The sequence below is a fragment of the Acomys minous genome (genome assembly GCF_964271855.1).
Source record: "Acomys minous genome assembly, chromosome: 17".
NCBI classification, from domain to species: Eukaryota; Metazoa; Chordata; class Mammalia; order Rodentia; family Muridae; genus Acomys; species Acomys minous.
In genome coordinates, this window is record NC_140500.1 from 7,401,661 (window position 1) to 7,416,323 (window position 14,663).

The 14,663-nt window shown below is 45.5% G+C and overlaps 2 protein-coding genes across 2 annotated transcripts in view; both read left to right on the forward strand.

Moving 5' to 3' along the window:
* The window catches only part of LDHB (lactate dehydrogenase B), a 209,711-nt gene that overhangs the window by 109,243 nt on the left and 85,805 nt on the right, over positions 1–14,663 (forward strand). The gene's annotated exons all lie outside the window — the stretch shown is intronic.
* KCNJ8 (potassium inwardly rectifying channel subfamily J member 8) lies at positions 7,602–14,175 on the forward strand. Its single transcript, XM_084765932.1, has 3 exons — positions 7,602–7,945; positions 8,677–9,119; positions 12,610–14,175. Exons 2-3 carry the CDS (start codon positions 8,746–8,748, stop codon positions 13,508–13,510), a joined length of 1,275 nt encoding a protein of 424 aa, XP_084622058.1. The 5' UTR covers positions 7,602–7,945; positions 8,677–8,745; the 3' UTR covers positions 13,511–14,175.

Genomic DNA, 14,663 nt, shown 5'->3' on the forward strand with positions numbered 1-14,663 from the left:
ATGTGTCGGATTCCATAGGGCTGAAGTTGCCAGGACACTCCATCTACATACAGTGAAACAGTGCCTCTGTACCATGGAGCCTTTATCACAGGAAGACAGTACTTAATTATCCTAGGTGTGAGGGGCTGGAGTACAAGTAAAGACCATTTGTTGGAGGCTAAGATCTCAGCCCTTTGTGGGGTGCTTCCTGGAATTTCCTGTTCTGGCTATCAGAAGAGGTTGGGGCCTGTGTTTTCTTTTAGGACTATGTGGTACAGGTTCCCTGATGTGTGCGAGTGCCATAAATCCTGGTCAGCTGCTTCTGTGGGCTGTGTTCTTGTGATGTCCTTGGTCCCTCTGGCTGCCCCCTCCCCTGCAGGATTCCCCACACTGCACCTAATGTTTGGCTGTGGGACTCTGCGTCTATCTGTTGTTGGATGATGGCTATTCTGCTAGCCTCCTGTCCCAGCACACTCTGCAGGCAGGACAAACTGTAGGTCAGAGGTTTCGTGGCTGGGTTGGTGTCCCAGTCCTTTCATTTGAGGCCTTGCCTGGTCACAGAAGATGGCAGGTTCAGGCCCTGGGCTCCCCATTATTAGGAGCCTTTGCTAGGGTTACTCTCATAGACTCTACAGAGTTTCCATTGCACTAGGTTTCTACTTCACCAACTCCACATCTGACAGAACTCAAGAACACTTTAAACAGAAAATTCTCAACAGAGAGAATCTCAAATGGCTGAGAAGCACTAAAAGAGATGTTCAACATCCTTAGCCACCAGGAAAATGCAAATCAAAAAGACGTTGGGATTCCATCTTGTACCTGTCAGACTGGCTAAGATCAAAAACACAAGTGACAGCTCATGCTGGCAAAGCTGGAGAGCAAGGGGAACACTTCTCCATTGCTGGTGGGAGTGGAAACTTGTCAAGCCACTTTGGAAGTCAATATGGCGATTTCTCAGAAAATTGGAAATGTATTTACCTCAGGATCTGGCTATATCACTCTTGGGCATATACCCAAAGGACGTTCCATCCTTCACAAGGACACTTGATGAACTATGTTCATAGCAGCTTTATTCATAATGGCCAGAATCTGGAAACAACCTAGGTGCCCCTCCACTGAAAAATCACAAGTGGACTAGGGGCAGCTGAGGTTGGGAACAGGAGGGATCAGGTTTGGGGGAGAGAGAGAGAGGGAGAAAACACTGGGAGAAACAAGTGCAATAGGGGGTTGTTTCAGGGGCGAGGCAGCAGATTTTCAACTTTTGTAATTATTTCTGTGGCTGGCATTTTTTGAAAGGTGGCAGTGAGCAGCCACTCAACAAAGAGTCTGGGAAGTGTCAGGCTTTTCTTTCCAAGCACTGCCTGAGTCCCTGGGGTTGCAAACCACGGGGACCTTTGAAAGCACAGGATAGAGAAGGACATCTTTGGAAGTCTCCTTCTAAGTGCTTCCACCACAGAGGGGCAGAGGCTGAGCTTACACCTTGCCCCGCCCCCACCTCACCCCCCACCCCCATCCTCCAATCCCCAAACATCTCCTTCCCTATCAGCACCCAAGTTCAGTTCCTACACCAACAGCTAACAGCATCCATTCCTCATTTCTTGGGGGTGGGAGCTACCAGCTCTATTCAGAATTAGCATTTTATCGCCTTAGTGTGGACAATTCCCACAGTCACTCTCTCCTCGGTTGAAGGAGCCACTTTTCTCTGGGTGACACTCACAGTTCCAGTGCAATAAACATAGTGTTGTTTGAGTTCTTGTCACAGGACTAGTATTTTGGTTGGTTCCCTTTCAGTATCTGGTATCAGTCAAATTCAAGGGCGGAGGAGGCACCAATACAACTAGTGATTATACACCAAATTCTGAAGGTCTCAAAATTAACACTCAGCTCTGATAATGATAATATGAAGTCTCTTATTTTCTTAGCCTCAGGTAAGGAAAAGGACTACACAATAAGTAAAAGAATCTGGCGGCTACACCTCCCTCCCTCCCTCCCTTTCTACGCTCACCTCTTGATCTGACTTCTTGCCCAAAATCAATCCTAACATATTAGTAAGAGTTCATAATATGTACATATCACAGGGCACACACTGTCCTAGGCCCCATATATAGGATAACTTGTCCTGCCTTTGAATATGTCCATCTTCTTCTTCTGTTCCTATAGCAAAACACCTGAGGTTAGATGCTTTATAAGGAAAGAGGGTTTATTTGGCTTTGTTTGGGTTGGGAACTGAAAGGACAAGCTGCTTGCTGCCCCCATCCCTGCAGATGACCCCAAGGAAGGTCTCTCACTCCTCAAGATCACTCCTCAAGATCAGCCTTGCGTCTGTCAGCAGATGAGTGGATATAGTGCCCAGACGAAAGAGGACAGAATAGGACAGTGAGGTGGCTCATCAGAAAAGAGCACCTGTCCTCAAACCTGATGGCATGAGTTCAAATCTCCAGGACCCACGTGCTAGAAAGACACACCCCCTCCCCAAAGTTTTCCTCCAATTTTCACACACAAGCCATGGCATGTGTGCTCAAACACACACACACACACACACACACACACACACACACACACACACGAAAAATAGTAAAAGAACAGCATTGTGTCATTTGCAAGAAAATGGATGGTCCTGGAGATCATCATACTGTGTGAAATAAAACAGATCCAGAGAAACAAATATCCCTTGTCCTCTCTCCCAGAAGGCAGGGATGTAGGGAGGGGGCGACATGGTCAAAGTACATGATAGACTCGAGTGAATACACCATTGCAAACCCATCTCTTTGTACAATGAATATATACTCACAAAAGTTTTAAGAAGACTGACTAACATTAATATCTTCTGAGGACCATGCCTTCGTTACTTATTCACCTCTTAAAAAGTGCATCATTCCAGAGGCTAGGGAAATGACTCAGCCAGGGAAATTGCAATGCATATTTTAAGACTTGTATTAGGAGCCCCAGTGCCCAGATAAAAAGCCAGGCTGGTAGCGCACATTTGTAATCTCTGTGCTGGAAACAGAGACCACCGGAGGACTCTTGAGCCTCACTGCCCATCTAGACTAGGCTAATTGGTGAGCTCCAGACTAATCTCAAAGTAATGAGGTGAGTTGAGTCTGAGAAACACACCTGAAATTAACTTTTGAGGTCCACACACATGCATAGACATATACATGTGCACTTGCACATATATGTGTGCACACACACAATATATAAACAACACATTCACACACAAAGTATTTCACTATCTCTCACACTGTCACACATGAGACCAGGCTTCAGTCCAGGAACCCTTGCAGGACACATTTAGACTGCATCCACACCACAGCCCCCTTCTTATAAATCTGAGGCTTCTCATATCTCTGGGATAATGTGTTTTGTTCCATCTTATTGGAAGAATTCATATCTTCTCATCAAAGACATTTTAATCTATGGTAAGGATTTTATTCTTGTTTTATCTTTGCCCAATGAATCCTCAGAGGGCCATAAAATCACATCCCCAGGGTTTTTTTTTTTTTTCATGTAGCTGGACCATGGATGGAAAAAAAACTCTCAGGAGGAAAAGCACTGAAAGTGAGAGCAAACATTCTAAGCTTGCCACAGCTGTCCACTCACTGAGCACGGTAGCCTAGGTAGATTATTTTACTATGCTCGAAACTTATGAGTAACGCAAGGAAAACAAATAGCGTAGTTCTCATTGGGCCACTGGTTGCCACAGCCTGGCAGATCCTTGGTCCTTATTCACTAGGTAGGTGAAGGGATGGGTGCCCCACTGGCCCCATCTTCTTTTGTCTTTTGCCTTCTCCGTCCTTCCTCTTCTCTATTAACACACTGGTGTCTTGGCAGTCTTCAAGCATGTCAAGATATTGCCCACATAAAGCCTTCACAGGAGTTCTTGGGTCCCCTAAAGTGCTCATCCCCTAGTAGGTGTGCATGGACAAGGTCAATTCACACAGTCTTCCTCAGGTGGAATCCGCCACTCACTGGCCTGAAGTTCTCCGATTAGGGTAGATTAGGCTAACTGGCCTTGAACCCGCAGGGCTTTTCAGGTCCCTAGGTGCCACCCAACCTAGGTTTTCCTTTTTCACATGATTTCTGGAGATTGAATTTTGGTCTTCTTTACTTGTAAGGCCACCATATACTGACCGACTCTGACTATTCATAAACCTTTGTGGTTTCACAATTATATAATCTATTTCTTTTCTGCTTGGTAGATGACAGCTTTCTTCTTCCCTCTGAGAGCAGAGAGTTTGTTCCATCCGCCTAGATGCAAATAAAAGGTGGCAGCTGCCATTAACCCCTTCCTCCATTGTGACCACTCACAGGCCCTCTTGAGTTGATACACCTGAGTGTCCAAGCCGGACATAAATCCTTTTTAACTTGCAATTCTGATGGATCTCTTTGACAAGATAAGTGGCCTAATTAAAAGAAGAGAAATATTTATTATCTACATGTACACACACACACACCTAGCTCAATAAGAAATATGTTCTGAACTCCCTGAAACAGAACTGTAAAGAGTTATACTATTATACTCTCACTTGACGATAACACTCCGAAAGTGAGTTGATAACATGCTGTTTTGATTACTAGTTTATGTAATGTTTTATTAAGCTGCTTCCAAAGCAATATGTTCCCAAGTGGATCAGATGAGGCCACGATTAAAGCGGCAAAAGAAATAGAGCAAGCACCATCCTGCTGTTGACATCAACGCCCCAGTTGCCATCTGGGAGATGTTCCAAATCCCAAAGTCTAAGTAAGAGCCGAAAACTCACAAGTCATGTCAAGTCAAAATCATCACAAGCAATGACCCCACCCCGCATCTCAGAAGTCATTTCCAGGGCTCCCTGGTCCTCATTTGGTAACCATAGCAACAGACCATGGAGAAGGACTTCATCAACCTGGAGCCTTTCTCTTGTCTGAGAGCACCTGACAGACAGGCTTTGTTCCTTTAGAGAGTAAGAACTTCTGGAGCTTCTCTGTGTTCGTTCCTCCTCTTGGCGCTGGCATGAGATGCCTGACAAGAGCAGGGTGTGGAAGGAGGGGTTCCTTTGGGATAGTGGCTTAGGAGATACAGTCTGTCACGGTGGGGAAGGCACGGCTGGTGGCAGGGGTGCATGGCAGATGGTCACACCTGTGTCTGCAGCCAGGAAACAGAGTAGGCAGGTGCCAGGGCTCAGCTCACTTTCTCCTCCTTTCTTTGCTCAGTCTAGAACTCCAACTCCAGGGATGTTGTCCATGCTCCGGATCAGTCTTCCCTCCCTGTAAGTCTCTCTGGAAACACGCTCACAAATACAACCACGGGTGTGTCTCCTGGGTGATTCTAAATCTGGGCAACTTGACATTGAAACCCAACCCCCATACTCTTTCCTGATTGTAGCTTACAGTGCCTACAAAGGAGCTGGAGGGTACTAATTGGGCAAATATGGTGCTGAGAAAGCTGGGCTGGCAAGGAGCACTGAATTCAAACCTGCTCGCCTGTGGGTGCCTCCTGGGTACTGATTAGAGTTATTTCTCCTATACCAAGGCTCTTACCCATTTCATGGTTGTCTGCTTCTCTGTGGCACATCCTTTCTGCTTTTCAATATACTCCAACTAAATGTAATTTTTCAACATCTAGATTGGCTACCAAGCAATTGAGGAACATTTCCCTACTATTCCAGCCTTTATTGTTTAACACTGAATTCCTAATGGCACCTTTTGCAATTCATTTTATTTACTGTTTAAAGTTTTTTTTTAAATTATTATTTTCTGTGTATAGGTGTTTTGCCTACATGTATGTCTGTGTACTGGGTGCATGTCTGGTGCCTACAAAGGTAAGAACTGGATGTTGAATTCTTTGGAACTGAAGTTACAAATGGTTGTGAGCTACCATGTGGGTGCTGGGAATTGAGCTCAAGTCCATCTTTCTTAACTGCTGAGCTATCTCTCCAGCCCACCTTTTCTATTTTAATCACACTCATCCTTGATTGTGTCAGACCTTAGTGGCATCACATTTCTGTTACCACTATCTGTCTCTAAGACCAGCAATAGACATATTTATATGTCTGTAGCTATTAAACACAAATCCGATGTTTAATAACCAGGTGCTGTACATTGACTCTTTCATCCTAGCACTCAAGAAACAGCATCAGGAAGAGTTGAGTGCCTTGAGTATGACATCTGGGTGGCCTACATAGTAAACTACAAGCTAGCCTGGGTTACACAGCAAAATCCTGTGACAAAGGACGACAAAATGACACAAAAAGAGAGGAGTAGCAGTGTAGCTCAGTTGCTTGAGTGCTTGCCTAGCATGCACAAGCTCTGAAAGCAAAAACAAAAAAGAAACAAAACAAAACAAAACAAAACCAAAGCCAGACAAGTTGGTGTGCACCTGTGATCCCAGGCAGAAGGGTCAGAGGTTCTAGATCACTATAGGCTACACAGTGAGTTGAGTCGGAGGCCAGCTTGGAATGCACAAAACCTGTCTTCTGGGAAAAAAAAATTAATGGTTTTGGTGTTAAATGAATGGACAAGAAACTGCAGTGCAAACTATATTTCAGTGCAGGGGACTCACTGCAAAAAAATGATGTCTGCACACTTGCTATTGGGTCACAACAGGGATTGCTGCAGAAAACAAAGGAAACAAGAAGAATTGCCGCTAAAGGGGGCAGTCTCTCCAGCCTTCAAGGGGTTAAAGCAGATCTACCCACAATGGAAAGTGGGGGAGGGGGCGCTCATCATTTTCCTTCATTAAAGGCTAATTTTAGGTCTTTCTTGTAAATGAACATGTTGTTTATACTTCATATACTTTCGACCCCCGAGTCTTGGAAAACACATAAAATTTCCAAGAATTAAAGTTTCCATTATACAAGCGCCAAAACCAGGGACTTGACCTGCGGGAGAAAGCACAGTTGGCCCTCCTGGCTCTTTCTCAAAAGCTATAGAAAGACATTTACTGTATAATCTTTCTTGTTCGCAAATGCGCTGTCTTATCATCCTGGCGATCTTCTAGACCGGAGGGAGGGAGAGGCCCTCATAAGTCAGGAACTAAGCCCTGACTGCTCCCTGATGGCCAGAGTGGTGCTGGCTGTAGACACTAACCCTGTTGGGTGTAAACTTTCTTTATTCGAAGAGACTGTTGATGGGGTTTTTGTTGTTAGCCTCTATTTTTCTTTTCTTTTCTTTTTCTTCCTTTTGCGTGTCTTTAAATTCCTGAGAACTGATTGTAGCTAGTGCAGTCGGTAATTGAAAGGATTTCAACCCTCCCACCCTCTCTGTTCTAATGTGAACAGACCTAACCCTAACCGCTCAAGAAAGGGACCCCACCCCACCCCCACGCCACTGCCACCCTACCCCGCCTCACCTCAGTTCACCCAACCCAGAACACCTACACTCTCTCCATCTGGTTTTATTCCATCTGAAGTAATCCAGTGATCTCCCCAAGTTACACTTTAAAAAAATAATAAATTAAAATCTCTTTGCGTCAGTGAACTTGGACTCAGAAAGTTCTCTGAACAGCGAGCCTTTTAAAGACGTGTGTGTCAGGCTGGCAGCGGAGTCGCGGCTACTGGGAACAGAGCTGGCTAGGCTAATGCCTCCTCCCACGGTGGTCCCTCCCTCCTGGCCGGATCCCTGCCTCCCCCGGACTGGCCTCTCCCTCCACCTTCCTGAGCTCTTTCGGAGGTCTGGCCCCAGCAAGGCGTTTTGAAGAGCTGGCCACCAGTATCTCACCCCCATCAACTCCTCCCCCGCCCTCCCAGGGCCCAGCAGCAGGAGGGGGAGGAACCAAACCCACTCTTCATCCTCTAACCCTCCTCCTCCGGTGGATCGCACCTTCTAGAGTCTTAACTCAGTTCTGGAGGACCAGCATCCCCACGACCTGCCCATCGGTCTGTGGCGGCCCCGGCTCCTGGGATGCGAAAGCTAGGGATCCGCCGGCCTTGCGCCTGGAGGTGCGCGGAGCTCGTGCTGCTGCTGCTGTGCGCGCTTCCCTGAGTCTGTAAGTTGAGTCGCTCCTCCCGGGGAGGTCTGGGGGAAGCCGGCTGCAGCCCAGCCGGTGACTTCAAAAGCCAATAGCCTAGGTGCACCCAGTCAGGCTCTTGCCCTGAAACTCCACTGCAGCCCTCAGCTGAACCCTATGTTGCAAATTAGTTTCTAGTATATAGTCTGACGGGTGCAGAGGGAGGGGAGGGGCAGCCTTTTAAATACATCTCGTAAATCCTTCAAATGTAAAGTCATTCATTTCCAAGTTCGAAAGCGCATCATTTGGTACATTAATTACAGTTAACGTTTTCTTAATGAGTAGAAAGAAGCAGTTTCTTCGTTGCTACTAAAAAGGGGAGTTTTTCCTCCGTTACTTTTAACCTTGCTACTTTATATAAATACTTTATTGCAAGTAGATGGCGAACCTAGCTGGCTTTACTTTTCTTCCTCGACAGCGTGAGCGCGTATCCTTGCCAGCAATATTTACAGAAAATGCTCTAATATTTGCTCAGGGAGATAAAGAAAGAAAGGAAGAAAGAAAAAGAAAGAAAGAACGGTTCCTCTGGTTCTGATAAAAAGTTTTCTCTGGGATCCAGATCTTAGACACAGCTAGGGCTCTCCTTTGTATTGACCACATCTTTGATTTTGCTCAACACTTCCTGTGTGTAAAACAGCATCCCTTTGTACAAGGACCAGAGACTGAGGAGAGGAAGTTGACGGTTTTTAATAAGCCTTTCTCTGGTCTAGGAGGACTAGTGTGGAGGAAAGAAGGCGCAGGTTCGGACAGGTGCATAGACTGGCTATGGTGACAGCAAGATGTTGGCCAGGAAGAGCATCATCCCGGAGGAGTATGTGTTGGCGCGCATCGCTGCGGAGAACCTGCGCAAGCCGCGCATCCGCGACCGCCTCCCCAAAGCCCGCTTCATAGCCAAGAGCGGAGCCTGCAACCTGGCGCACAAGAACATCCGTGAGCAAGGTCGCTTCCTGCAGGACATCTTCACCACCTTGGTAGACCTGAAGTGGCGTCACACGCTGGTTATCTTCACCATGTCCTTCCTCTGCAGCTGGCTGCTCTTCGCTATCATGTGGTGGCTGGTGGCCTTTGCTCACGGGGACATATACGCTTACATGGAGAAAAGCCCCATGGAAAAGAGCGGCCTGGAGTCAACTGTCTGTGTGACCAACGTCAGGTAAGAATGCCACAATGTAGAAATGAAAAGCTCTTTCACATAGTCGGCTGTGAAATAAAGAGTTTTCATTGGAAAGTTTAGAAACAAAACAAAAACAAAAAATATAAGGTGCAGGGTGGAGACTGGCGTACTAAAATCTTTGTAAATACAGTTTTATGGGTGAGTCTCTGATGTGCCAGCCTTGGATGAGTTCACAGGATTCCCGACTCCCCAAAACCACAGTTTATTTTCACCATGAAACTGATGTCCTGCGCGCACCAGTAAGTATCTCCAGTCAAAAGTATTGTGCAAATACACGAATTTCTGTGAGGTGTTCTTGGCTTTAAGATACACTAAAACTTAAATAATTGAAATAAAATGCAAGCCCCTCTCTATCAAAGTTATTTTAGCATATTTGATGGATTGCTTTAAATTGAAAAAATTAAAGCTTATTGTAAAATTAAGGAGGGAGGTTTTTAGTGGAAATTAGTCCAAGTGTTCATGAGGGGGCCTAATAGCAAGTACATAACGTTCCAAGGCTTCCACAGAACAGGGGCAAGGCAGTTTTGAGGTTACCTAAATGTGACCCCGGCGTTTAGGGATGTTTCAGATACAGCCAAAGAGCATTTGATGTCCCTGCTCTCTTTGGCATTCCCACAAGGCCCTAAATATTGCAGTGGGGTGAAGTTTTTTTAATCTGTTTCTTTGGACAGAGACATGATTTATATCAACTGCAAAAAAAAAAATCCACTAAATAAAAACACTGGTAACATTGGAGAAATTTCCAGGGTATTTTCTGACTCATTTTCCAAATTCACATGATTCATAAGGCAGAGAAATTAAAGAAGGTATCACCCAGCAAGGAACCTGTGGAGAATGAGATTCTCGGTGGCCCTGAAGTCCTAGACAGAAGCAGGGCATGCCCAGAAGCCAAGCTTCCCATGACCCTACCCACCCTTCCAGTTGGCTAAGTAACTGCTAGGCCATGGAGGGGAAAGGTCAGCTTGGACCACACACAGATCCCAGCTCAGATCTGGGGAGAGCACTGTTCTAGATTGACCCATGGCTTTACTGCTGGGCAGATAGAATTCTCTTTTCTCAATCTTTCGCTTCATCGAATAAGGAGCCCAGGTGTGCAGAGCATTAGAGACAGACAGAACAAAGTCCTCTTTGTGCTTAAACACTTCAAATGTGTTTATTGAAGTTAATACCTTACTGCGATGCTGTGGTTCTGAGCAGCTTACTGCCATTGATATGGCTGGTGAGGGTGTTCATATTCCAACAGGTTTCCAGTAAATGGGCACGAAATCTTGACAAAGAGAAGTAGGGGAAATGACCAGGATGACATTGAAAAGAAACTAATTTTATTCAAGATAATTTATTGTCACTATCTGTGAAAAAGAAACCACTTAGGAAATATCAATATATATAAATATACATCATCAAGATAGATTATTCTTCTTGTAGGATGTTTTCTATGAAGAGAATTTTATAGTGTTCACTGGTCCCTAAAAATCTGCTTCTTGTGGTCTCTTATTGTTCAAGCAAGATATTATGAAGAATATTTATTTCCTAGATGCAGTCCTGATGGTGTTGAGCCATGAGAAGTGTTGTCAAAATTGCTAGGAAGCAAAGTTGACTTTATCAGTATAACAGTGCCAGCTTTTAAATCACATTTCTTAGCTTTATTTTTCCCCCTAGTGAACTTAAAAGATGGGTAATAATTCTACTTGTTTGCATGTCCACTTCTTATATAAAATTAGTGTTAGACAAAATGATTAAATTTGGAAGCAACCCTTTTCCCTGTGGCTGCCTACCAGCACTTCCAACATCGCTTGACCACTCTTGGTTTAGGGTGGCTTGCTTTCTCCTTTGTGCAGACGACTTTCCAACAGGAGTCAGAAAACAGAAACTCTGTTATTTTCCTCATTGTTATTTAGCTCATACTGGCCCCCAGCCTTGTCTCTACTAAACACTTTTTTTTTTTTCACTTGAGACTGCTGAGCAAGACAGGTGTCCAGAAAAGAGTAACTTTTATACTGGATAGAAAACTTGAATTGCATTTAAAACTAAACAATATGAAAACACAGTTCGTGAACTATGTCCCAAGCCCCGGACTGACTGAAGAGGAAAATCCTGCCTTGGGCTCTTCTTTAACATATAAACCATCATTAAAGCCCAGTGCTGTGCGTGCGCCCTCTTCAGGGATCCATTACTGCTACTGTAGTGTTTTCAGCCCACACCATGTGTCTCCTGGTGTGTAGGTCGGACAGAAGTCAGTTTTTACAGTTTCCCATAAGCCCCTTTTAGCCACAACAGAGATAAAAGGCCCCTTTCCTACTCCACTCAGAGGCTGGCGCTGGTGTGGAGGAACTCACACACTCTCCTGGCTTCCTGCCAAAATGCTGTGTGTGTGCTGAGTATTCTGAGTGCAAATGTTTTGCTCCTCTATTGTGCCTGATATTCATAGACACTATTTTGACAGACTGCTAATGTGTGACTTCTCTCCTATGGAGTTAGAGAAATGTGGACTTGAGGTGAGGGGCCGGCGATAAGGGCAGCAAAGAAGCCACAGCAGCTCTGGGGGTGCAGCCAAGTCAATAATTTGCTAATAGCAAAATGAGATTCTTTTCAGGCAGAGATAAAGCACAATCACCCAGGCGTCCAGGGGGAGCCCACCAAATCCTCGCCCGGTCTATGAGATGGGGAAAAGATGTACAACCTCAGAACAAACAAACAAACAAACAAAACCTTTCCAAGAAAATCCTGACACCCCTTGGCTCCCTCCCCTTGCCTCTCTGAGAACATCAGGCCAGACCTGATAGGACTCACAGATGTAGTCATTACATAGACATAGCTGTGAGCCAGCCATTTACTAACCGACACGTGAAACTCCGTTATTAGCTTCCACATTCTCTGGGTCACATTGAAAACAAACTGAAATAATCGATGAGACAGGGCCCTCCTCCAAATGGAAAAACTCCCCTTATTAAAACTCTAATGATCCAGGACAGTGTAATTTGTACTGTTTTCCCACTGTGCTAAATTGTGTAAACAGAACAACTAATCACTGGATAATGAGCATAATTTTAGAAGTTTTAAATAATTTTTTAAAATTCACTCATAGCTCACTAACTTCCACATGACTCAGCTGCTTAAACGTGAGTAGGTGCTAAATAGCTGCCTGTTAGAAAATTCCAGAAAGCAAGTTAGGCTTTGCTAAAATGAAGTATGTTTGCAAGTTATATTTAGTTACTACTTTATGAATGTCTTCACATAGTATATGACTAAGCAAATAGAGGAATTATATCCCCAAATCTTAAGGTACACCCATAGGTGCAGAAAGAAAGGGGGAGTACAGGGAGGGGAAAGGGAGAGAGAAGGAGGCTGGTATTTAAAATTCGTCTTTCCAGAAGCACTGGGCTGCAGTGGCAAGCTCCTCCTAGGCTCCTAGGCTCTTTTCACAGTGCACACTCTGCCCTGGCGTCACTTCTGATATCATTTCTTGCAGGTCATTCACGTCTGCGTTTCTGTTCTCCATTGAGGTTCAAGTGACCATCGGCTTTGGAGGGAGAATGATGACCGAGCAATGTCCCCTGGCCATCACGGTTCTGATTCTGCAGAACATCGTGGGCCTGATCATCAACGCGGTCATGCTGGGCTGCATCTTCATGAAAACGGCGCAGGCTCACAGAAGGGCAGAGACTCTGATTTTCAGCCGCCATGCTGTGATCGCCGTCCGCAACGGCAAGCTGTGCTTCATGTTCCGGGTGGGTGACCTGAGGAAGAGCATGATCATTAGTGCCTCGGTGCGCATCCAGGTGGTCAAGAAAACAACCACCCCAGAAGGGGAGGTGGTGCCTATTCATCAGCTGGACATCCCGGTGGACAATCCCATCGAGAGCAACAACATCTTCCTGGTGGCCCCTTTAATCATCTGTCACGTGATCGATAAGCGCAGCCCCCTGTATGAAATCTCAGCGGCTGACCTTGTCAGTCAAGACCTGGAGGTCATAGTCATTCTCGAGGGCGTGGTGGAAACCACGGGCATCACGACGCAAGCGCGCACCTCCTACATCGCCGAGGAGATCCAGTGGGGGCACCGCTTCGTGTCAATTGTGACTGAGGAGGAGGGAGTGTACTCGGTGGACTATTCTAAATTTGGTAATACGGTGAAGGTGGCTGCTCCACGATGCAGTGCCCGCGAGCTGGACGAGAAGCCTTCCATCCTGATTCAGACGCTCCAGAAGAGTGAACTGTCACACCAGAATTCCCTGAGGAAGCGCAACTCCATGAGGAGAAACAACTCCATGAGGAGGAGCAACTCCATCCGGAGGAATAACTCTTCCCTCATGGTGCCCAAGGTACAGTTCATGACTCCGGAAGGAAACCAGTGCCCGTCAGAATCATGACTGCAGGATGACCCTTAGGCCGACACTCACTGGGTTCTGATGACTGACAGCCATCACACATTCCGTTTTGATGACTGACAGGCAATCCTGAGACAGTTCGTTGAGTTCTGGTGACTGTAATATTGGACGCATCACCAAGCCAGAGCTGGAACACAGCATTCCTACTTTAATGCACTGAAAAATATTAATTTTAAAAAAATTGAACTTCCTGTATTAACAAACAGTAACCCACGAAGCAGACAATTCACGGTTCCACCTTGTTTCACGCGCAGAATGTCACTGTGACGTGCTGAAGTTATTATGTTGAATATGGAAGTATCCACGTCTCTCATTTTGAAGGACAGTTTAGGATTGGACCTGGTCATTGTCTCCGTCACTGGCTGTTCTGTTTCTGTGGCTCACTCTAGAACAGCAGATAGGAGAGGAAGGGGAAATCGCCAGTCACATTAAGGACCTTCTATATGCCATCATGTGGTAGGAAGCCTAAAGCAAACCGCTTGGGTCTGGCTGTTTTGAAGCAGCTTAATTCTTTCTACTGACCTCTCTTGACAGTCTGTTGGGTAGAACCAGGCAAGGATCTGCAGACAAGCTGAGTCTTAACCCGCTCCCCGCCCCCCGCCCAAGAAAAGCTGTATTGAATATTTCATTAAAACATTTCCTTTATACTCACCGTGTAGTTTTGTGAGTCCTCTTACACAAAATCATCTCAAGTGAAAAACCCACAAAACCCTCATCTTCCGAGGCATGGAGTCCACAGTGATGGCACTGCCTGCTAAGAGTTCAGTCTCCGATCCATGGCCAACGAGAACTGCAGTTTCTTGTTTCCTTAGCCATTTATCTGATTTTTGGTTTGAAATATTCTTTTGGTATTTCTTTGTGAGTTTGGGATGTCATGGGAACCTGTGCTCTTTATCTTTGAATCTCCCATCTCTTGTCTTATAACTACATTTTCTTCCCAGCAATCTCTGTCGTCAGAGATAGTTGGCCTGCATGGGTGAGCTTATGTCACTTGACTAAGATCGCCATCGCGTCATCCTTAGCTTCTGTGTATTTGGGTAAGGGAAGGGTACAGAGACATCTGGGCTAACACAGTGTGTGATCTAATAAAACCTGGAAGCTGAGCAGCTGTATGACCTTTTAGTTGGAGGTTAGA

Bases quoted from the DNA above. Each gene is read 5' to 3' on its own strand.
- KCNJ8 (XM_084765932.1), top strand. From the start codon at position 8,746: ATGTTGGCCAGGAAGAGCATCATCCCGGAGGAGTATGTGTTGGCGCGC. The intron at 9,120-12,609 runs GTAAGAATGCCA...CATTTCTTGCAG, and splicing joins GTCTGTGTGACCAACGTCAG to GTCATTCACGTCTGCGTTTC.